This window comes from Pseudonaja textilis, chromosome 1 (assembly GCF_049901715.1).
Source record: "Pseudonaja textilis isolate UNSWEBS1 chromosome 1, rPseTex1.2, whole genome shotgun sequence".
Taxonomy (NCBI): domain Eukaryota; kingdom Metazoa; phylum Chordata; class Lepidosauria; order Squamata; family Elapidae; genus Pseudonaja; species Pseudonaja textilis.
This window is the reverse complement of record NC_141990.1, coordinates 194,674,579-194,700,230: the sequence shown is the minus strand read 5'-3', so window position 1 is coordinate 194,700,230 and position 25,652 is coordinate 194,674,579. Positions and strand designations below refer to the sequence as shown.

Sequence of the window (25,652 nt, the reverse complement as noted above, 5' to 3'; positions counted from 1 at the left end):
ATGTTTTTTTATTTAATCCCACTTTAATTTATTTTTCTAATAACCTGCAATGACTTGTTGAATATCTTGAAAACACAATGTGTGGAAGATGCACTACAGTGGTTATCAGATCATGCCACGATCAGGAATGAGGCAACATGATAAGAAAACAAGGCTCTCATATTCTGCATAGACCTGCAGGTTGTATACAGCTATCATCCCAAACCTGATGGGAATAAAGTACGATTCAAATGTTCTGTTTCACTACCCAAACTAACTTTTCATTGATAGAAGAAAACTTTTATGACCTTCATAGTGCAATTCTTTTTTCTATAGATTAATTTCTTTCCAACAGTAAAATGGAAAATTGGGAACATATCCAGTAACTTGAATCAGAGCTCTTTACATGTGTTTCTGCCTTGCCTCAAATCTAGAGAAATAATCCATTTCCCTCTCTTCCTTCTATTGTTGAATCTCCAATGCTATACTGGGTAATTCTCTAGACTTAGAAGAGGAATTTTTAGGGAACAACAGTGAAGATGGAGACTGACAACAAGAGGGAACTCTGCTATGCACAGAAGGTAACTCATAGTTTATGGGCTCCTGGCCTCAATCTAAATGTTAAGCTACATATTTAATGGCTCATGATTTTTTTTAAGATTATGCATGGACTTGTTTTCATTATTATTACTTACATATACACATATAAAAGCTGAATGTCAGAAACATATGCTTAAAAACTTATTGTGTTTTTACAGACTATAGATGCATACACACAAAACACAGAAAGACACATGTAAATGCCTGTACAGAGCAAAGCATTCAGAATAAAATTGTGTTGATTTTTTTTTTTAAATGGGTACATTATCGGGTTTGATGTGTATGGTCATACAATTCATTTTTTAAATGGTTGGAAAATAAAAGCTCTGATGCTTCTCTAAACTAACCTTTATTCGTTTCTCGGCTTCCAATAATTTGGCATTTGCTGCTTCTTCCTTCTTTTTCTTTTTAGCCTGTGCATGCAAAACAGGTCCCAAGGTCATGCAAGAGAACGCTACAGCTTGAAAATAATCTCAGACCAGCAATAAGGCTTCATGCTTCACAAGGTGCGAAACAATACTGCACACCATGTACACATCATAACAGATTTCTTCCTCAGTACTTTTTTGTGTTAGGAGTCAATTCGATTGATCTTTTTTTTTTTAGAGGAAAGACTTACATACGTACAGTCTAGGAAAAACATCATATATAACAACATGTCATCTTACAACATGGCTGCACTACTGAACTTCTAAACTTTTTGCTTGAAGTGGCATGTTTACAAACAAATGAACAATTAATGATGAAGAATGTTTTTTATTCCCTGGATAAACCTCATCTGTGGGTACAGTTTTGAGGATCTAATTAAGTCAGAATTTAAAAAAATAAAATCTCTTCAGCATATTATCAGAACCACATTTTTCCCGATCGATGGTTAAGCAGCAAGTATGAAAATTGAGATTAAAAAGAAATGTTGCCAGAAAGATCAGAAATGGAAACCTGAAACAGGAATCTTAAATCTCAATTTTCTCCAGTTTAGTTATATATAGAATGAATACAAACCAACTTTTTGCAAAAAACACAGATTCATACATCTCTTAGAAGTACAAGTATGCACGTTCTTTAAAATTAAAATCATGCTATTCAACTATCAGTCTTCTTAATACACCTTCGCTTGTTCTAGTGACTCAGCCAAATGATCTTTCCTTTCTCTGTCTTCATCATTTAGCTTTTCAATATCTACAGGACTATATAAGCAGTGCTTACTTTTACACTGTTCTAGATAAGTCATTCCCAGGGGACACACAAGGTATAAAAGGGTGAGGACAACTGGCCAAATTATCTCTTCTTTTCCTCCAGCAATTGTTATCAGTAAGTGCAAATAATTCTGGATCCATTCAGAGAATATTAAACTAATAACAGGCATCAGAGCAACCACATGTCTAAATTGTATTTTGCTGCTTGTTATCTGGATGAAAGAATGGATCCTTCCCCTGCCACATCCACCAAGCCACACCCACAGAACCAGTAGCAAAAAAAATTTTTTGAATCCCACCACTGATCCAAATACATATTTTGATACAAAGTATTTTAAATATTAATATTTAATTGAAGCCAGAACGTTTCCTCTTAGGATTGATGGTTAAACAGTAAGAAAAAAGCCATGGAAGATTATTTCAATATATGTTCCCAGCAGCAAGATTACTGTATGCACAGAGATGGAAAGATTTGACACTACCCACTATGGAGGAATGGTTGGCTGACAGATTTTGCTGAAATGGATAAACTGACTTCTTTGATAAGACACAAGACATTATCTACATTTTATTGCTGACTGAAAGCTTCTTGTGGACTTTTTTTTTCGTAAAAATGGAAAAAAATTAACTTGTGATTTATGGTTTTGATGTTTAGACAGGATAGCATAAAGATAGATGAACATTATGATATAAATTTAGAAAGAAAGGTCAAAATATATTTGTACTTATAAGTGCTATGAAGAACTCTGGAAGGCACTTCTTTATACTTTCTGGTTTTTTTAAAAAACTTTTTCCTTTTCTTCCACTTTTTCCTTTCCCCTTTGATTTCTCTTTTCTTTTTCCTTTTCTTATTATCTATTAGTTCATATTAGCTAATTAGTTTTAATAAAGATTATATTTAAAATTATTTTTAAAAACCACAAAAGGTCTTGTATGTGTGTGTGTGTTTTTTGTGTGTGTTTGTGTACACAGGACCATGAGTAAGTTTACCTACTGCATCCTGAACATGAATATATTTATTGTGGCATAAGATTTCATAAGAGTACTATCCACTTCATCGGAACCTGATGCCCCTGACACAGTTGAGCTCAGTATATTAATGTGTATTATACCCTATTAAATGTGTTACTGTTTTAAATATAAGAAGAGAAAATTCATCTGAATGGAAACAGGAAGTTGGCAACAGACTAATAATTTTCTTCTAGAAATTCCTGTACATATTAAGTGTTCTGTGAAGTAGTTTTATATCTTTTTAAAAATTAAAATTCATAGCCTGGGAGCCACACTGAAATTTCCACAAGAGCATACAATCCTAATACAAAATTGTTAAATTTTTGCAAGAGTCCTTCTTTCTATTTGCCATTAAAAGTTGGTCATACCTCTAATATTTGCTGAGCTCGGAGTTCTTTTTCCATTCGGATTTGCTGAATTCTCTTAATTTTTTCCTGCAACAAGAAAGGCTTTCATTCATTTGAAGCAGCAGTAATAATAAGCCACCCCCCTACTGCCATAGCAGAGAGTGAATTTCCACACAGGGCCATCCAGTTCGGGCAAAGCCTCCCCTGCACACTCACTGCTTGTTATTATTCCATCATATTCCCCTGGAAGAGGCCAGCCACAATGATTTCATAGGCCATACCAGATCATGCGATGACATCTGCCAAATAATGCAATGTTAAGACTGCAGCCCTTTTCTAGGTGGTTGGGTGGTTAGGGACTTCCAGGCATTGTGGTACCATTGAAGGAGGACCTTCTGGGAGCTACAATCAAAGTTAGTAAGTAAACGGCCCAGATGCTTAAAAATAATGCTTTTCTATGGTTCACCTGTGCCTCAAAAATCTCAACTTTGGCCTAAAACAAATGGCTGCCGAAATAACATGAGTTCCAATACTGAAAAATAAAGCACTTCTAAGAATTTTGTTTTCCCTATGTACTTAGCCGAACACACAGAAATATTAGCCACATTGTTGACCAATTTTATTAAAATCATCGCAGTTCCTACCACCTTTCTATAATACGCTGGGACTGAATTCTTAATAGAAGCACGCTACCACAAATACAGAGGGAATCACTTCTGAGCAAAAATGTACTGTAAATTTCTTCATTTCAATTTGTGTCTCTGTATGAAGATCTAGACATCCCAAAGAGTTCTCTGGCATTTCACAGCTTCAAGAGCTGATAGTAATAACTGTGAATCAATGGAGAATATAATGGACAAAGAAAAAAAATTCTTTGCAATAAATTTAGGAATAGGATGAACAGTACATGTGGTTAAAAGGACTACAATTCATCTTATAATTTAAGAGAAAATTTCTACAAAACAAAGTATAATTTATATTCAACACCAAAAAAACCTCTAAGACACAGGTGTCCGACCTGTTGGCTTGCCTTGGGCTACATTGAGTGAAGATATATATATAAAACATGTAATGTAGTTTATGTATAATACTGTTAAACATTTATGATCTTGTGGAGTTGCATTACTAACTATTCAGGACCTCATGTGGCCCATGGCTGGAGGTTGAACAAGCCTGATCTAAGATGTACAAATAGTCCTCATCTTATGATCATAATGGAGCCTGCCAATTACTATTAGAAATTGTGACAGTTGTAAAGTGGATCACCATGATTGTTAGGTGAATCTATAGTCATTAAGCAAATGTCAGTGTTTTTGCTGAAAATCAGAAGCAAACACCAGTTTTCAGCAAAAATATAGTACATCATGGTCACCTGAGCAAGAGACACTGCAAGTGGCCATAAACACGGGATTTCTGAACTCCCCTCAACCAATCCTGGAAGGGCAGGGCAGGAGAAATGAAACAAAATGTTCCTTTATGCCCAAAGTTGACTGTGTATCAATGGACAGATACTCATGATTGTGCATTCCCTCTTTTTTTTTAACCTTTCCTCTCTCTCTCTCTCTCTCTCTTTTTTTTTTTTTTGCTTTTCCCCTTTAAATGCAACTTTATCTGTAGAATTTGCAGGTGATGGCACATCTTCATGCTTGAAATGCATTTTTTTTCCATAATGTGTTATGGATCGTCAAATTATCCAGCTGAGCTCGAGCAAAGCAAAATGAGTTTTCAAGTGGTAGCCCCACTACAGATACACAAATGCACGCACCACTAAAATAGTACATTCTGCAAGGTGCATAGTTGCAACCTGAAAGACATAAATTACCTGCTGTTTCATTATTTTTATCTGCTCTTTTTGCTTCCTTTTTTCTTCTGCAACCATTATAGCTAAGAATAAGACAAAAACACGTTGGTAGTAAATAACAGTCAGGATAATGGAAACATAATATCTATGGTTTCAAATGCTGTAAGGTTCTTAAAAAGATGTGTAATACTGACCTTGCTGTTTTTTTGCTTCCTTAGCAGCTCGGGCCTGCTCTTGCTTCTGAATTTTTCTCAAAAGCTTGATTTGTGCTGCTTGTCTAGCAATTTCTGGAACACAAAGGGGAAATGCTTGCAGTATAATAAAGATTGCCTATTGACACAAGGACAGTTGGACAAATGGAGAGATAAAAACAAATGGAAAAGAGGCAACTCGGCACTGAGGAAATCCTTAATATGATTTCATACAAATATTTGTTAATTTGTTAGTACCTCAGGGAAAGTATGAAACTGCAGATGCATCTCAAACCATCACTTCTTTTCTTTTTTCCCCTTGGGTAATTTAAAACAATATTAAAATAATATGGATTGACATTCAGATTCTGGAAGATCACTGGAGCAATTTTTTTTTACCTGCAGGTCAAAAGGTTACAATTCGGCTTGGCTGTCCTATAGTGATTTTTTTTCCTTCCTGTCACTGCCATCCATTATTCTGAACCTGCTCTCTGGAATCAAAGAGAGCAAATTCTGACTTTGGACTTTGTGACATCATCTCAGGGAACTGAAAAGTACTATTGTATCCTTTTCAAGGCTAAACATTTCTTGTTCCTTCCATCTCTCTTCATAGGGTTTAGTTTCTAGTCCCTTGATCATACTCATGTTTTTTTTCTGAATCTTAAAGGGTGATTCCCAGAAACGAACACAATAATTTGAGTTAAGGATTGAGAAATGCAGAATGATGTGCAACAATTATTCTCAATGTAATTTGAAACTACACTGAGCAGAATCGTTACTTGCTTTGTAACAGTTTGATTCTATTATTTTCCCACAGCAAAAACTTCAGTGGCCAAGACAAGCTACCTTATAAAAACAAAATAAACTATAATTAGACGCAGAGGATTTTTACCCATAGATAGTATAAGTGCCAATTTATAGAATCAGAGGCTACCCAAGTGAGAACATCCAGGCCATTGGCGTGTGCTTTGAAGAATGTGCCAGAGGCTGGCTAATTATTCCTCTCCCCTAAGTGTCAGAAGATTTAACCAAGCTCTGCAGCGTTGATTTCATTGTGAAGCAAATCTACAAACACATAAGCATCAGAAATATGGATGAGAACCATTCTCTTTCCCTTGAATAGAAATCACAGGCCAAGAGCTCAAGATCCAAGATTTGAAGGTAAAATTTCCTTTTATCCTTTTGCAGCACTACAGACCTACAGACCAACTGTCCCTTGGGGTTAAAAAGTCGGGAGAAAACATAAACGCAAATGTAGCCTTAGGAAGGACTTGTGGGTTTTTTTTCAGGCTGCCAAAATTCTGCTTAAGGCTTCTCCTCATCCTTAAGGAGGCAATTAGTTTTAATAGTTCAGTGTAATAATACTAAACTTTTTCCATTAAAATTGTCAAAAGTGAAGTTTTGTGCCAAGGAAAGCAAGTTTTCATCAGAATTTGCATATTTTGCAAACACAAGAAGATAGGTCATGGTCTGCAAATCTTTAACAGACTGTAGAAATCCTTTATCTATCCAAACTGGTGTTATGTTTCACCACATGTGCTGGTCGGCAAGTCCAATTTGCCACAGCAATTTCTAGAACAGGATAGCACAACACATGGCTGCCAAGGACCCTTCTGTGGCCCACTGGTTTTCTCTCAAAACCTTAACAAATCCATAGCCACCAAATATTGTTGCTGCCAGGAAGAATCTGCTGCCATCTCCTAGCTTTTCACAGCTTCCTCCACACTAAAAAATAAGCTGCTGAGTGCTTTCAGGCCTCACTGCCAGCTCCAGCACTGCCTCCTTGTCACTAGCTGACAAACAGCTATCACTGGACCAGCTATTCTTTCTCAGCCCATGATTGATGAGGTATTCATTTCAATGTAATTAACCTGGCTCCTCCTCCTCTTGAGTTGTGCAAACCTGTAGTAGAATATGATCAAAACAAAAGATCCTTTACTGATGCCATGTTAAAAATTCAGAAAAAAATATTCAAAAGTTAAGAGAGAAAATTGTGAGTATAAATGCTCATTTGTTATATACTGTACTTGCAGTAATTTCATCCTGTAAAAAGTGGCAAAGGAGATTTAATTAGAAATGGAACAAATGTGTATTTATAAATTTAGTAACAGAGCATTAACCAAACTTGGTTTGCTTAGCTTCCAAGTACACACAGTATCAGCCAGATGCTGCCTCCTGGTGATAATTCAACGAAGGCACCATAGCCTCATTTTTTGTATACAGAAATTTTAGACAGGTAGAAAATAATTAAAAAATCAATTAAAAAATCCTTACCTTGGGCTTGTAACTTTCTTAAGAGTTTAGCATCTGTATTATCAAGGAATTCAGTGCTACCAACATTTGGCGGCCGACCTTTACGACGTCTCATTTTTGATTCCTCCTTGCTACGTTGTCTATCAGGATTTGGTGGCCGGCCCCTACGACCTTCCATTGCTCTGATGCGGGGAAGGACGTCTTCTCCTTTCAGCAGACACCATTGCATCCCCTTGTAATCAATATATTTCACAGAAAGTAATTATAAAAACAACATGGAAAACAGAATTAAAATTCAATATCCATATATATACACTGCTCAAAAAAATAAAGGGAACACAAAAATAAGACATCCTAGATCAGAATGAATGAAATATTCTTATTAAATACTTTGTCCATTACATAGTTGAATGTGCTGACAACAAAATCACACAAAAATTATCAATGGAAATCAAATTTAGCAACCCATGGAGGTCTGGATTTGGAGTTACACTCAAAATTAAAGTGGAAAAAAACACTACAGGCTGATCCAACTTTGATGTAATATCCTTAAAACAAGTCAAAATGAGGCTCAGTAGTGTGTGTGGCCTCCACGTGCCTGTATGACCTCCCTACAACACCTGGGCATGCTCCTGATGAGGTGGCAGATGGTCTCCTGAGGGATCTCCTCCCACACCTGGCGTTGGTGGATGGAGTGAGACATGATGTCCCAGATGTGCTCAATTGGATTCAGGTCTGGGGAATGGGCGGGCCAGTCCATAGCATCAATGCCTTCATCTTGCAGGAACTGCTGACACACTCCAGCCATATGAGGTCTAGCATTGCCTTGCATTAGGAGGAACCCAGGGCCAACTGCACCAGCATATGGTCTCACAAGGGGTCTGAGGATCTCATCTTGGTACCTAATGGCAGTCAGGCTACCCCTGGCGAGCACATGGAGGGCTATGCGGCCCCCTAAAGAAATGTCACCCTATACCATTACTGACCCACTGCCAAACCACTCATGCTGGAGGATGTTGCAGGCAGCAGAACATTGTCCACAGCGTCTCCAGACCCTGTCACGCTGTCACATGTGCTCAGTGTGAACCTGCTTTCATCTGTGAAGAGCACAGGGTGCCAGTGGCGAATTTGCCAATCTTGGTGTTCTCTAGAAAATGCCAAATGTCCTGCACGGTGTTGGGCTGTAAGCACAACCCCCACCTGTGGACGTCTGGACCTCATACCACCCTCATGGAGTCTGTTTCTGACTGTTTGAGCAGCCACATGCATATTTGTGGCCTGCTGAAGGTCATTTTGCAGGGCTCTGGCAATGCTCCTCCTGTCTCTCATTGCACAAAGGCGGACGTAGCAGTCCTGATGCTGGGTTGTTGCCCTCTTACGGCCTCCTCCACGTCTCCTGATGTACTGGCCTGTCTCCATGCTCTGGACACTGGTAGCACCTCCATGCTCTGGACACTACACTGACAGACACAGCAAACCTTCTTGCCACAACTCGCACTGATGTGCCAGCCTGGATGAGCTGCACTACCTGAGCCACTTATGTGGCTTGTAGACTCTGTCTCATGCTACCACTAGAGTGAAAGCACCACCAGCATTCAAAAGTGACCAAACCATCAGCCAGAAAGCATAGGAACTGAGAAGTGATCTGTGGTCACCACCCGCAGAACCACTCCTTTATTGGGGATGTCTTGCAAACTGCCTATGCTTTCCACCTGTTGTATATTCCATTTGCACAACAGCATGTGAAATTGATTGTCAATCAGTGTTGCTACCTAAGTGGACAGTTTGGTTTCACAGAAGTGTGATTGACCTGGAGTTACATTGTGTTTAAGTGTTCCCTTTATTTTTTTGAGCAGTGTGTGTGTATATACATACATACATACATACATACATACATACATACATACAACACACACACATATATATATATATATATATATATATATATATATATATATATATATATATATATATATATATATATATTTGTATGGTATTCAGCTTTGTTCGGTTATTTTCCTACGTCATTATAGTTGTGCTTTTAAAGTTGTAGCCACATTTCGGCAGAATCTCTTCTGTCATCATCAGGCTTCTGTATAGTGTTCGTCTGTGAGTCAGACTTTCACAGCCGATTCTGTTTTAAATTTGGGGCTAGCCTATGCTGTGCCAGAATGTTTTTTTCTTCATCCTGATTGGTTGGGAGTCGTGGTCTGTGTTTATTGGTCTTGGAGTTTGCTATGTTCTGCTTGATTGGTGTTTCTAATATCTTCTGTCTGTTTTGTAGCTTTTTTTGTCTTGATTGGCTGGCAACACTGTGTTTCCTGTATTGGAGGCTTTTAGTGCGGCTTGGCTCCAAGTAAATGGATGGCTATAATTTATTAGGAAGCTAGGTTTCATCTGGGTGCCTGGTTGGGGTGTATTTGAGCTGGAGGTATCAGGGGGAGTCTGTTTGTGCCCAGGTGTTTGCCTGGCTTGTGGTGTGGAGATTTTTTTGTTTGAGAGTGCAGGCTTCCAGATAATTGACAGTCTGGTCAAGAGTCATCTCTTCTATTCATGCTTTCAGGTCTTTTTTCAATCTCTATGGCTTTTCTGATAATTCTGTAGCTAGGGTTTTCTATAATGGCTAGGGTTTTGGTGCCATTGAAGTCGATGCTATGACCTGTTGTTTTCACGTGTTGGACTAGTGAGGAAGTGTGTTCCAGTTTTTTTACTGCATTTTTGTGTTCATCAGACCTATGGAACAGCTGTCCTGACCTACATAAGAGGTACTACAGACAAAATCAGTAAGATACTACACAGGCATCACATCAAGACTGCCTTCAAAACAGACAGAAAAATAGCAGCCATCCTAAGAAACCCCAAAGATAAAATTGACCTGGAAAACCAAGGCATATATGAAGTCCCCTGTGCATCATGCACTGCCACATACATTGGACAGACCAATAGAAGAATAAATACCCGCCTGGATGAACACAAAAATGCAGTAAAAAGCTGGAACACACTTCCTCACTAGTCCAACACATGATAGCGAGCAAAAGCACGAAGCCAAAAGCACCAGACTGAAGATGGCGAGTGGGACCTTGTAGAAACATTGCCAAGATACTCTTAATCTTACATGGGAAAAGACCCGAACACGCCAAGACCTGCATACCTGTACCCGTGAAAATCTACGAAAACAAATATACATACATACATACATACATACATACATACATACATACATACATTTTCGTAGATTTTCACAGGTACAGATATGTAGGTTTAGGTGTGTTCAGGTCTTTTCCCATGTAAGATTAAGACTATCTTGGCAATGTTTCCACGAGGTCCCACTCGCCATCCTGCTTGCACTGGCACGAAGCCGAAAGCACCAGCCGGAGGATGCCGAGTGGGACCTCGCCGAAACGTCGCCAAGATAGTCTTAATCTTACATGAGAAAAGACCCGAACATACCTAAACCTACATATGCTTCGATATATATATATTATTTGTTTGGGTATTTTCCCACGTCATAGTAGTTGTGCTTTAAAAGCACAACTACTATGACGTGGGAAAATACCCGAACAAAGCTGAATGCCATACATGTAAGTACCCGCGAAAACTTAAGAAAACAAATATATATATATATATATCGAAGCATATGTCTATATCTGTAAGTATTAGAACTGTAAGCTCTTCGAGTTATTCAATTAGCAAATTAATGAAGTAATAGTAAATGTACTAGAATTTGTCCTTTCAGCAGAGTGAAAATTGAAAAGCACCAAACTATACATAGTCCACAGCTGTCTTGATTTCTTTTCTTTCTGTTTATTTCAGAATAAAGAACTGAAACATGATTGCCCTTCCATATATACCCAAAGACAATATGTACCTGCACTGAGGGGCGATAAGACTTTCAATTTCCTTTTAGAAACCAAACCCATAAATTGATGGAACTCCAGTGAATACAGAATCAGGAATTTCTTAAAATCTGGATCTTCTAAAATTCTGATAAACTGCTCTATTTGACAGCCATGTGGGTTCCACTATATCGGCAGCAAAATGGAATAGCCATCATGCTGGCTGGACTTGATGAAAAGGAAAATCTGAAGAATGACCTTTTTCTTGAAAAAGTGGTGACAACTTTATGAAAATTGCAAGTTGCCTAAAGGAAAAAAAATACTAACAGAAGTGTTTGTTAATACACATCTATAATTACTCTGACAATTGCAAGTAAGTCCCAGTGGTAAGGTTGCTTAGGATTGTAGCCTTAGAGCTCAATTCCCTAAACTCGATGGGATTACTTCTAAATGACTGTAAATATATTTGAGACTTCAGTACTTGCCAGAAAAGAAAGATGAGGCAGGAATCAAATTGTAAATAAATAAATGATCCTAATATATCCAATTATGCACCTGATTTTTCTCTTTGTTTCTTCAAACCTAGTTATCAATGAGTTGGTCAATATGTATCTTATTTGTAACACTCCAAATTACATGTCAAGACTTACATAATAAATCTCTTCTAATTATCTCTGCCCGTGGAAATGCACCATCCTGCTAAATATGTATTGCTCAATTCAGAATTTGTGTGAATGAAAGTCTGGTCATTAAATGTTGCTCAGCAAGATAGTGGTGAGAGGATTTTGGAGATACTCCCCAGATACTCTGAAAGCTATTCTAAAAAGTTGGAAAGCAATGGAACAAGGGAATCTCCTTTGGGTCATAGTCCTTTACATAGTCCTTCACATGAATGGAAAGATAACTGAATACCAACCTTCTACTCCCTCTCTCTCTTTTTTAAATGCACTATTGACTTGAGGGACAATGAGCACAATCTGTTTTCTCCTAAGAATCTAACAAGAATTTAGATACCTTTGCTAGGTGAATTAGAAAATTAACAATATTAGACTTGAATTCTTACACCATCTGCATCAAATAAACCCAACTATTTCACCAAGATTTCTATAGGTGTAACAACGTGGATAGGGATGGAAAAGATTCTTTTTTCCACAAGGATCTTTTACGGGATTGCTACATGTGGGCCTGTTCATAAAATAATACCCAAATATTTCGGTTAAAACATATACATTTGTCAACAGGTTTTAACAGCTCAGTATCAGAGCACAAGCTCTAGAAAATGTAGTCTCCCTGGATCCATAGAGAGGGTTGGAAAGACTTCTGCCTGAAATCCTGACACACCTCTGCCTCAGAAAGCATGGCCTAGATAGACCAGAGATCTAACAAGATTCCGCCCCCCAATGTACTATTAAATACGTTAGGGTGCCTTAAGATTAATTATATTAATTACTGAATGAAACTTAAAAATAAGTACAGTGACTTGCATAAAACCGAAAACAAATAATCAAGTGCTTACAGATGACAATGTAACAGATGCAGAACTACCCATCATATTAGTGTTTTAAGAATAGCAATAATTGGTATAAAGAAAACAGCCTTCCCCAATCCATTGTCCTCTAATGCTTTGAACTACAACTCCTATTATCTTCAGCCACATTATCAGTGGCATGCTAAATAGGGATGATGAATATAACAGCTGAATATATCAGAACAGAACCAGATTAGAAAGACACTTGAAATTACAATAAATTTAGAGCTTACAGAGTAAGACTGTTATAGACATATACAAAAAGGCATTCAAAAAGCATTATTTATACTAGCAAACATAACACCAAAGGTGCTATTCTGAATTTTCAAGTTCATACTTGCTCTAAATTGCACTTGTCTCAAGCACACATATTGCAATTTAAAAAATCCTATCAGGGAAGAGTTACTTACCTTATTTGCTCTGTAGCTTACATAAGATCCATACTAACTATAACATAAAAATGCTTATACTCTTCCAATTTCTTAAAAGCGTTTTGCTAACACCCAAAATGAGGACAAAGGTGATTTCAAAACTAACACTTGGCATAATCAAATGGTTTATTTTGTTTGCTTAACTGAAAATTATTTCAAATTGATTATGTAAATCAAAGACATACTGTACCCAGAACTGGACAAAGAAAGCGACAGTTAAAAGTTCTATAACGGACAGTTAAGCCTGGCAAGCAATCTAAATTCTCTACAATTATTCCAGTGTTTAATACCAGCATAATAATGGCATTTCAATGGAGTTATGTGACTTTTTCCCAACAATGCAAAAATTTCCAGCAATAATAACTATGGCAGAAATCTGTGGAGGAGGCCTCAATGTTTATAATTAAAAATTTTTTTGCTCAATATCAATTCAATTTTCTAAAGAGGTAGAAATAATAAGCAGGGGGGAAACAGTTATAATTTCAGCAAAAATGGTAAAACAATTGGAAGTTGTGATCTCACTTTAATAAAGTTACTGAGATATTCTGGCATTTTGAGAAAGACCCAGTGGAATCCATGGTCTAGGAGTTTAATGGAAGGAAAGAATTAAAGGGGTACCATCTGTGCAATATAATATGCAAGTATGAAATCCGAGAGAAATGATCATATGGTCGAAATTGTAGCAGTGTTCCAATATTTGAGGGGCTGCCACAAAAAGGAAGACGTCAAGCTATTTTCCAAAGCGCCTGTAGGCCAGATAAGGAATAATGGATGGAAACTGAAGGAGGAGAGATTTAACCTGGAAATAAGGAGAAACTTTCTGACAGTGAGAATAATCAACCAATGGAACAGCTTGCCTTTGGAAATTGTTGGAGCTTCATCACTTGAGACTTTCAAGAAGAGATTGGACTGCCATTTGTCAGAAATGGTGTAGGGTCTCCTGCTTGGGAGGGGGGTTGGACTAATGACCTACAAGGTCCCTTCCAACCCTGTTAATCTGTCATTTGTATGCTGACAAATCCAGATCAGGGTTCTGCATATATCAAACTGTCTTAAATGTTACTTATCATTACATCATTTCCATTTGTTTAGGTTTTTACAGGTTACATTAGGACCTGTACTTCTGAGACAGGGTCTATAACTTCACTAAAGATTATGTTAATTGCTCACTATACCATAATCTACTTAATCTCTCAGGGGAATTCATTATACTAAGAACCTGATCATATCAATAGAATGGATTTCTCCAATAATCCTGGGAATTATAGCTTGACAAAGATTCTGAAAATACTCCATTAAAAATGTATAATTCTCACAGGATTTGCTGATGGGAGGGAATAGTCATAGAGTTTCACCTGTACAGTATTGCAAATATTTTTATTTTGCTTCAGTAAAAATAATCTAAAACCAATATCATTTAAAATAACCCAAGATCAATGCAATCTATTCTAGTCCTTTAAGAAGCAAAGGGTACTTTATTTCTTGTTTAATTAGAATGTGCTTACATGCATGCATCTCGCTGCAAGCAAGCAAGCAAGCAAGCAAGCAAGCAAGCAAGCAAACAAAATTGTCTCTTCAAAAATGAAAATAAAATGTTACGAAAAAGAAGTTTAACTTGCCCCTTTCCCTGACATTCCAGTTTTGAAACTGCCAGAATTTTTCACAGGAATCAACACTGCACAAATCTTTTTTTCTGTTTCTATCCATTATTTACATTATCTATGACCTGCATTATTGACATTTTTTACACGAATAAACTTTCATAGAGCTAACCATAAGCCTTCATTATTCTTTATCTACTGGATAAGACATTCAAGCAGAACCATTTTCTTATGTATGTGGCTCTAAAGTGTTATGATTTTTTTCACAGTACACTCTTTTTGTAGGCTTGTAGATACATGGTGCAATAATGAGGTTTCAGAAAGCATTTTTGGAGTATATGGCAAATATCTACACATCTACATATCTGATTTGTAGCTATTAAACTTACTGAGGAAGAATAGATTGTACATTAATATCAAAGAGAAGAAATGCTACTTATTATATAGGAATATATCAGATACCATGTGATGTAATATGAAGAAGGATACTAAGGCAGGGAATATTAAGGATGAGCAAAGTTTCCTGGGTAAAAATCCCAAAAAATCATACATGGAATAAACCAAGAAAGAAATCATTTTGTAAATTATTACAACTGTGTATGTTGAAAAATTTAAAAATAAGTCTCACTGACCACATTAGGAGTTGCTCCTACATAAACCTGCACAGGGTGATTGCACTTAGTCATCTATAACCGAGCATGGTGTCTTATTGGTAAAATGACTTTAGAAAATAATCTCCACCATAGTGTCCCTGACTGCCATTTCAACTTACTTGCCTATACTTAGCCCAGTTTCTCATGCATGCAACAAACACATTTGTTCATATCTGAATTAACGCCACACAAGTTACTAAATAACTGAGAGAAGAATATCAGAGACACAAATGTTAACCATATACACGGTAATTGCCACTTGTCTAACACAAACACAAAGTTTTCACAAATGTTGAAAGGAATATATCAACATTGGTATTACAATAGATGGAGTAGTGGTGTCTATAAATGAAACCCAATAGTCTAAGGCAGGGGTGTCCAACCTTGGCAACTTTAAGACTTGTGGACTTCAACTCCCAGAATTCCTCAGCCAGCAAAGTCCACAAGTCTTAAAGTTGCCAAGGTTGGACACCCCTGGTCTAAGGCTACAGGTGCCCTACATACACATTTTAACCACAGGAGGTATTTGCTAACCCATTCACCCACCCACCCACCTATCATTAAAGCAGTGGAACATACTGAGCACTACCAACCAGCAATATTGAATAACGGTATTGACTGCAATTTGAATGATATTAAATTGAGTTCAACAAGACACCGAATGTCTTAGCAAAGTCAAAACACGAAATTATGAAGGTTTTTCAGCATTTTCTTTGATCATGTGCTCAGTTCACTCAGCATCACGACAATAAAATTACAAGTTCTGCTCTAAGAATGAACTACCAACAGCAATGCTCCAGAGTATAGTGTGTGTGTGTGTGTGTATATGTGTGTGTGTGTGTATTATATATCACTTAGATTTATGGTAGTACTCCCTGGATCAAAGACTTTACTTTTTTAAAAAGCGGATACCTGTGGTCCATCTCTGGCTTCATAGAAGTCACCCACTCCTATTTTTGCACTGAAGCTGAAATTGTCCCTTGAGATATCCATTATTCCATTTCGGCTGAGATACTGAAAAAATCACATATTTTTCCACTTCAGGTTTTAAGTCATCATAACCCAGCTTTGATGTACAGCTAATATTAGAGAATTCAAATACTGTGCATATTCTATCAGGGGACTATGACTTTACAGTAGGTGAATTCACAGACAGGTTAAGGATCATTAGCCTCCACACTGCAGGCCATTTTGTATCAAAGGACTTTATAGGAAGAAATAACAAATCCATTTAAACAGACATGTGCATGCTAAATACATACACAAAAGCAAAATGTTTAAAATATACCTTTACAACTTCTGGGTACTGCCTTAACTTCTTTCCACATGGTGCATAATATGCTACTTCTCCTTGAAGGCGTCCACCAATGTTCCTTATTCTTGTTTCCCTTTGCCACCTGCAAAATATAGTTCTGTGTTCAGAGACAAACTAGGAAAGGAATTGTTTAAATACTTATTTGGGAGTAAGTTTTTTTTAGAAAATAGAAGATTTACTTCATAAATATAGATACGGTTGAGAAGATATGGAGCAACTCTTTGGAGTCAAGAGTAACTGGTACTGGGCTAGAGAAAAGGAAGGTCGTGAGGGTGTTGGAGTAGGACTGGGGAGATCCAAATTCAAGTGCACCCTCACTCATGAAAGTTCAATGGATTACATTGGGCCACAAGCTTGTTGCTGGGCAAAATGGGAGGAAAGGGTGCTATGTTTAATGCCTTGAATGTCTAGAGGAACGGTGGAATATAAATCTAATAGTATAAAATGCATAAACAATAACAAAGGTCCTTTGAAATTTGCCAACTTTTATTTGTAATTGACATTTTGACAAAATATCAAATGCAAAAAATTAAGCTGACACTGAAAGAAGTACATCAGAAATCTTAGTGGTAGGGTAAAACTAACTTTCAAGATAAGGAAGGACTGGACTTGATCATGATCTGATGATGAGCTGTGGTGGTGCTGTGGTTAGAATACAGTATTGCAGGCTGACTAAGCCCACAACCTGGAATTTTGTACTGACCAGCTGAAGGTTGATTCATCCTTCCAAGGTCAGTAAAATGAGGACGCAGATTGTTGGGGGTAATATGCTGACTCTGTAAATTCCTTAGAGAGGGCTGTAAAGCACTGTAGAGTGGTATATATAAGTGTAAGTGCTATTGTTATTCAGATTCAGAATAATTGTCTTGAATCAAACAGTGCATTTGTGATCTAGTCCTATGTATATAGTGGCATTTTTAAACTATTTAACTTACTAAATGTTTTAGATAGGTTTTAGGCTAAGTTTTTAATTATTATTATTATTAATATTTTAATTATTTTAATTTTTAAATACTTGTAGTGTGATTGTGATGGTGTTTGGGGCACTGTGCTGGAGTAGCTTTCAAATTTCATTGTATTCATGGAATGCAGTGACAATAAAGGTAAAATTCAAAATTCAAATTGCACTTGGAATCTGTATAGAAAGATGGGTTGTTACAAATTGATTCTGAACCAACATCTAGTCTGGAATTCCCCATATGAAGCAAGAAGAAAATACAGTATGCAATACATTGCCAAATGACTGGAAGAAGTAAGATACAAAGACATTTAGCAATGCAAAGGTGCCTAGTTTAGGGTGTCAGAAAAATGGAAGCTTGAATATTTGAGTATGTTCTACTCTCTAGCAGGAGAGTAATATATTTTGACAATCTGACTAGATTTGACTAGAAAACCTTCTAAGTCCCTTCCAACTCGATTATTTGGTATTCTGATTGCCTGGACATATTTCAAACATAGCATACAGTATCTGTCCCCCCCAAAATATAGGGAAATAAACTTGTGTAGTGAGTTCAAGTAGTTCTTGACCTATGACCAAAATTGGGACCAGAATTTCAGTCACTAAGGAAGTCATTGAGTGACTGGACCCAATTTTATGACCATTTTACTGCAGCTGTTAAGTGACTCTCATGGCTGTTAAGTGAATCATGCAGCTGTTAAGCAAATACATTGCAAACCAGCTGAGAAGGCTGCAAATTGTGATCATGTAACTGCAACATGATGCAACTGTGGTAAATATGAGCCTGTTGCCAGGCACCCAAATTGCAATAACATGACCGTGAGCATGGTACAATTCTCATACCTTCAAGGATAGGTTGTAAGTCACTTTTCAGCAGTCATAACTTCAAAGCATCACTAAGCATATGGTCATAAGTCAAGGACTACCTGTATAAGGTTTGCAATAAAATGCATTGTTCTTCTGTTACTTATGAGTAGATCTATTTCTCCACAACACATACAGAGCATCTCAGAGGTGAGATGCTACTGGCTCGACCGAACCGGTTCGCTCCAACGATCTTCTGTCCTTCTGTTCGGCCTACCCATCCACCCGGGCTCTACGCTGTCCTTTATTTCCTGCTTTTTCAACCTCAGTTGCCTCGTATGGCACAGCTGATTGCTGCATGAGTGCTGTGGTACACACAGGGCTTGCAGGAAAAGACCGGTTATTATACCAGTTGGATCCCACCCCTTATTATTCTATGTTTTGGGAGAACTGGATTTAGTTTAATAAAGAATTTCTCTATGAGGCAGAGTAAAAGAGAATATGAAGGGATATGAAGCCCTCAGCAGTTTTAAATCATTTCCTTCTATTCAGATTTCCAAAGTGAATCTAGTCTTGGTTAACTAGCAAATTGATACTGAGATGAGAGAGATCCAATATTCAAATGAAGCTAAACAATATCCCACCCATAAATTATCTTCCACAAGTGCCTCCTGTTTAATATTAGATTGCAAATATGAGCCGTTGGCAACAGGAACTTACAATTTTGTCTTCAGGATTGACAATCATAACATTACTTTTTCAAGATTAAAAAAAAAATCTAACAAGATATAGCACAAATCAATATTTTATTCCTCTTCCATCAATCCTAAACTCAGAGCGACATCTTAAAATAATTCCCTCTCAGAATGGTAAAAGCACACAACAAAATAAAGGCTGCAAAAATTTAATTTCAAATTTATTGTACATACCCATATTCCAGGGGAATGCGCAATTCTCGTTCATCTGTCACTCGTCGCCTTTTTGAAGAACCTTAAATAGAATTCAAAAAGACAATTTATAACTAACCATAAAGAAATTAAAACTAGTTGACAAACAGAAATTAGAAGTTGATCATTTTTGTTTGCTACCTTAACATAACATTTCTCATATCCTATAAAATCAATAGGAATTCAAGCTTACTGATTTACTGATTACAATATTAAATTATATAATTCAGCTGAACGGAAATGAGGAAATCTCCAATAATGTATAAAGCCATGAGAACTCCAGAACTAACTCAAATTTGTGTTGCTGCTGTAAAATGAAGTAATTTATTCAAGTTACTTTCACGAAAAACGAATATTTCAGAGGCCTGCACCTCAGGCTTTTAATAACATTTTTTCTTCTGATAGATCTCTACACCATTTTTTCAGTCCTAGGAATAGGCATTGACAACTAATTGCTAAATTGGATACTCACTAGAAAAAAAATATGGTACAAAATTATTAAAGTATGTTTTTGCAAACAGATATAGCCTAAATCCTAATTTTAGTGATGGAATGCCATTTTTGCATGCTAAAGGTTCCTGCTCAGTTCCCTGCATCTCTAAGTATGGCTGGGAGAAAATGATTTCTGAAATCATGGAAAGCTGTACATAAATCTTAGCCAAAATGATTGGTAATCTAACTTGGTATGACAAATTCCTCTGTGAGGTCCACCAATTTGGATGGCTTGAAAAGAGGATTAGACAATTCATGGAGAATAAGGCTATAAATGGATACAAGTACCAGATTATCCCCATTAGTAAAAACTTTAAGCCTGTTAACTCTAAGTCGCTGGAGGAAAATGAGTTAATGGGAGTTATTGATTGTGGGCTTCCTAAAATCAACCATTTAACCATAAGTTAAATACCTATTTGTTCTAATCTTTTCCTCATATGCAACAATTCATGCAATTCATATTGACCCTGGCAGGCTCTCCATTTTATTTTATTTTTACCTAAAAGTAAACCAACAATTATACCCACTTAAAAAAAAATCTCTTTTGCAAAGAGTAGCACTACTAGGTGAAAGATTTATACAGCATGCAATATGCTGAAAGAGTTATTTGCTGACAAATGGCAAGGAATGGGATTACAAGGTAGTTCTTGACTTACATTCATTTGATTAACAAACATTCAAAGTTACAACAGCACTAAAAAAAGATGACTTATAACCAGTCCCCATCCTTACAACTGTCATAGAATCCCCTCTGGTCACGTGATCAAAATTCAAGTGCTTGACAACATTGTCACTATGATTGCAGTGTCCTGGGGTCACATGATCGCTATTTGCGACATCATCAGTCAGTGGGGGAAGCTGGATTTGCTTAATGACTGCATGATTGACTTAACAACTGCAGTGATTCATTTAACAACCATGGCAAAAAAAGGTCTCACAATTAAGGACAACTCACTTAGCAACTGCTTTGTTTAGCTACAAAAATCCTGGTCACAATTGTAGTCTTATGTCAAGAATAACCTGTATATGTAGTCGAAACCTGGATATAAGAGAAATATCTGGGCCTTTAACTAGCTGGAAGGCAGGATGAAACTTCAATTAAATTTTTAAATCTTGTTAAAATGAGAACTATAACTTTTAATACCTATAAATGAAAACAGCAGACTTGTCTCTTTATCAGACTGGGAACAAGGTTTTTTAGTAGTATGATTAGTCTGAATTAAGAAATGAACAGTTGAACACAACTGTTTTAAACATTACATATCCCCAGGTCTTGTTGAAACCAATAACATATAAACAGACATAAAGACATGTTTTTTAATCTATTATGAACCCTTTTATCTTGAGTCAGTAGAGCTTATATAAGTCAGTAGAACTTACATATCTTTGATAAATCTCACCTATGAGTCTTATAAATTTTGGAAAACGTGTTTCTGCATAGACTATGGATAATATTCAACTAATGGATAGAACTTAGTCTAATTCAGATGATGGGTCTCCTTGACCAGGTTTTATGATAGAGTCAGGGTGCCTGACAAAGTGCAAGCAAATGTGTAAATATCAGGCTCTAATGCCTTTATGAAATGTTCACTCTCTCATTTTTCATCACCTTCTAGACAAGTAATTCCAGGGGATAATTCTGCTGTTTTTCCTTGGAAGTCACAATTTATGTAAGGCAGCTTTCAAGTAGAAATAATGTAATGCAAGTCACTCTTTGCTATTCATATATCTAACAACAGTAAAGGCCTTCATATGTTAAAGCCCCCAACATCCCCTATCGGTCAGGATACTGAAAATTATATCCCAACAATATCTAGAAGACTACCACTTTCCCAGAAAATGCTGTTCCCCAACCCAGGCACATAGAAAAGTCAAAAAATGTTATAAAACAAGCCAGATTTGAAAACGGATCAGTTACAATACCTTTTTGATTTCAACCAAATATCATACAATAGTCTTTTAGAAATAATAAATAAATGCTGTACCACAATGAGTGCTTGAAGCAAGTCCAGATGATGGCGTTCCTACAAATACTGGTGAAGGGGACTCCGGGCATAATGCAGCTGGAGCAGAACTGGGTGTCTTTGCTACTTGGAGATTAAGTGGTGTCGAACAAGTGGCAAGACTGATAGAAGAGCTTTTGGTGGAAGAAAGGGTTTTGCTCAATTTAATCATCGATTTTTCTCCTTCGGTATCAGACTCTGACTCATCTGGATCTTTATCATCTTCTTCCTCGTCATCTTCAGACCCTTCCGTGTCAGACCCTTCTGAATTAGTATCAGATTCTTTTGAGAAAATAGAGAGAACCATGAATTACATCAAACAAATGGTGGTTCCAGCATTCACTAGAATATTGAGAAAAAAAGCAGAATCCAAGACACCCAATGGGTGTACCGTGGAGAATAATTGTTGAGTCCAACCATTGGCAGTACTAGATGAAATAACAAAAACAACAATAACCCACATCTGTATTGGGAACATGACCATATACCCATAAGTCTTGCACATCTACTGTTCATGCCCTCACAAGAAAAAATGAATGGATTATAGGTTGTGTCTATCAAATACTATTCCAGGAAAGCAGTCCAAAGTAGATGCTTTTAGAGCCTTTCTTTCATCACCAGAACTACTGATTGGCTACTCTTCACTTTGTAATTCATAAAGAGAGGGATGCCGGTCTGCTTAAGTTTTAATGGTATACAAAACCTCTTGTAAACACTGATACTAATCCCAAAGCTGAACTTAAACAGAACATCATAGTTCTCATCATTTTCAGTTAAGTTAAAATGCTGATTTCTAACCTACATTTAATCAGAAAGTTGACAGTTTTTTCATATGAAGAACTATCCAATAGCTATGTGATTTAACTAGTATTTAAACCTTACCTCAGTAAGCACGTACCTAGAAGGTATTTAGGTATGCACTGATTACAACTATCATGCAAATAGGCAGCATAGCTTTTGTTGTGCCCGCATGTGTATATATGTATCTGTACATGTGTATGTATATATTTTACACACACACACACACACACACACACACACACACACATAAATCCCTTTCTGAATCCAACTGGCTCATTGCCAGGTATCATTATAGAGACTTGATGCCTAAAATATTTAAATTAGGCCATCAGCTACTCCTGACCCTTTCCTCCCTCCTTTAGCAAACGTTTAAGACACAAATCTCCCTGAACTCAATATTTCTTCAGCAACGTGTGACCAGATCAAATAGTTATCTCATAATTACTGTCACCCTCCTGAAAGAAAAAAAAAATTGGCAGTGGAATGTCCAACCTGTGACACTCCAGATTTTGCTGCTCTGCAATTCTCAGTATCGCTGGGAAGTTTAGTCAACAGAGAAATATGTTGGGAGCTATAATTCAACAACATCTGAAGTGTTGCTGGCCTACTGTGATCTAAGAGCAATTGCAATAAAAGCGTGGCAGCAGTCCCATCGCCACTAGTTTAAATGAGTTAGGAATTACGCTGCATTAGGGTTGGTTCATTTCTATAGTTCTTATCTCAAATATCATCATTTAATACAGAAACCACTATAGAACTAAAAGCCTCAGCATAAATTCAAGACCCTTGCAGCACAGAAATATGTTTTAGAAAGATGCAAGCATGCATTTTACAGAGGTTCTTTAAAGTAAATAAACCTGATTGACTATCATCAGAATCTTCATCTTCATCATCCTCATCTTCATCATCATCATCCTCGTCATCTTCGTCATCATCATTCGAATCTTCAGAATCTTTACTGCTTAGAACATCTGAATCCGTTCCTCTGAATTGTTCAACTAATGATTTTGCTGAAGAATGACTGTGTTGTGTTTTTACTGCTGTTACTGTATTATTGCTGACTGCCTTTTCCTTTGCTGGGCCAGGTAATACAGGAGAGGTAGAAGACATAATAGGTGTCCGGTTACTTGGTGTCTTTTTCCCACACGTGGTTAAATTTACAGGTGAGGAAAAGGTTACATTGCTGGAAGTAGATATGTTTTCGTTGACCTTGGGTTGAGATTTGGATTTGGTGGTAAGTGCTAGAGGAGCCTCTTGAATGACGCTCTGAATTACTCCATTAGGTTGATGATTACCTAAAAGTGCATTGGTCAAGAAAGGATTTGAATGGTTGTTTTCTAAAGAGGTGTGTTTTTGATGAGCTGGTGATGAACTAGTTGGCTTTGGACTTGATAATGCTGTGATAATCTTCTTTAGATTCTTGGATGACTCGTGCTGTTTCTTGAATTGTGCTGGGAATGTTTGTTTGTACTGTTCCTGCAGAAACACAAAAACATAACAAATGTCACCAAATGCAATGGGAAATGGGTGGGTGGGTGCACATATAAGATCGATCGATCTATCTATCTATCTATCTATCTATCTATCTATCTATCTATCTATCTATCTATCTATCTATCTATCTATCCAACTATCTAACCATCCATCAAATCACTAGTTAAATGGGAACAGGAGCAGGAGATGCCCAATTAATGAAGCATCTATTGCTGAGGGTATAAACAAAATGTTGAGCTAGACTTAGCTGATCTTGGAAAGCTGCTTTAAACATTCTGATAAACAAGCTACAGAACTAAACAAATTGAATTAGAGTTGACAAATAGAAAAAAATTGTTAATCAAAATGATTTTTTTTAAAAGGTAAATGTAAAGGACATGACTTTCCAGTCATGTCCGATTCTAGAAGGCTGGGTTCATCTACATTTCTTAGCCAAGGGAGCCAATGGTGTCTGAAGGTATTTCCATGGTCATGTGGCCAGCATGACTATACAACTAAATGCTGTGGCATGAAATGGCACCTATTTATCTACTTGCATTTGCATGCTTTCAAACTGAGCAGGAGCTGAGGCAAGTAACGGGAGCTCATCCCATCATGCATCGCTCGGGTCTTGAACTTGGGCTGTTCAGCTGACAAACTCAGCATCTTTAACCACTGATCCATCACAAAATTATTAAATAAAGCAAACCTAAATTATTAAATAAGGCAAACCTTAATTGTTACATACTGGGGTTACTTTAGCAACATAAAGTAGATTAATATACTGTTTGTAATTCTATATGTATTCAAGACAGAATCAACAGATATCCCAACAGTTAATAGCTGGATAAGAAATCTACTTGCATTATTATAGAATCATGATAATAGCCACTAAAATTTGGTATAGAAGTAGAGAAATTGGAATGCCTAATTCAATTATCCGAAGAAACTGCCATTACATATAAAATGCTTAATGTATGAGGGGAAAGATGATTTTGAAATAGTGTATAAATAAAATATCATAATTTTTTCAACAGATAGGTATAATTCAATGTTAGTTAATAATAAACTATTGTTAACAAAGTACAGGAGCCCTCGAGTTATAATCATGATAGAGCCTGGAATTTCGGCTTTAAAGTCAAGACACCATGTGATTGGACTCAACGTTATAATTTTTAGAATGGCCATAAAGTGAGTCACTGAGGTCACTAAATGGATTACATGGTGATTACATGTTAAGTGAACCATATGGTTGTTAAGTGATTCCAACATATCTAATAGGCTTTTTTTTTGCCCTTTTTTGCCAGAAGACAGCAAAAAGTGTTGTAAATTATGGTCATGTGAGCATGGCATGCTGCAACCATTGAGAGTCAAAAACTACCTGCATTCCAGTCTAATCAATTGTATATATTTGCTATATTTCCCACTCAAA

General features: G+C 36.8%; 1 protein-coding gene across 35 annotated transcripts in view; it reads right to left on the bottom strand.

Annotated features, from left to right (window-relative positions):
* Positions 1-25,652, bottom strand: part of BAZ2B (bromodomain adjacent to zinc finger domain 2B) — a 233,378-nt gene that overhangs the window by 40,767 nt on the left and 166,959 nt on the right. For 18 of the 35 annotated variants that reach the window (XM_087920148.1, XM_087920136.1, XM_087920137.1 and 15 more), the window contains 9 exons: positions 23,605-24,223; positions 21,929-22,228; positions 19,434-19,494; positions 16,716-16,824; positions 7,400-7,610; positions 5,129-5,221; positions 4,956-5,017; positions 3,155-3,220; positions 927-992 (listed from right to left, as the gene is read on the bottom strand). In XM_087920148.1, coding sequence (XP_087776274.1) covers positions 927-992; positions 3,155-3,220; positions 4,956-5,017; positions 5,129-5,221; positions 7,400-7,610; positions 16,716-16,824; positions 19,434-19,494; positions 21,929-22,228; positions 23,605-24,223 — 1,587 coding nt within the window. Of the gene's footprint in view, positions 1-926; positions 993-3,154; positions 3,221-4,955; positions 5,018-5,128; positions 5,222-7,399; positions 7,611-16,339; positions 16,442-16,715; positions 16,825-19,433; positions 19,495-21,928; positions 22,229-23,604; positions 24,224-25,652 lie in introns of all 35 variants that reach the window. The other 17 variants (XR_015740773.1, XM_087920145.1, XM_087920146.1 and 14 more) reach the window with 1 other exon arrangement.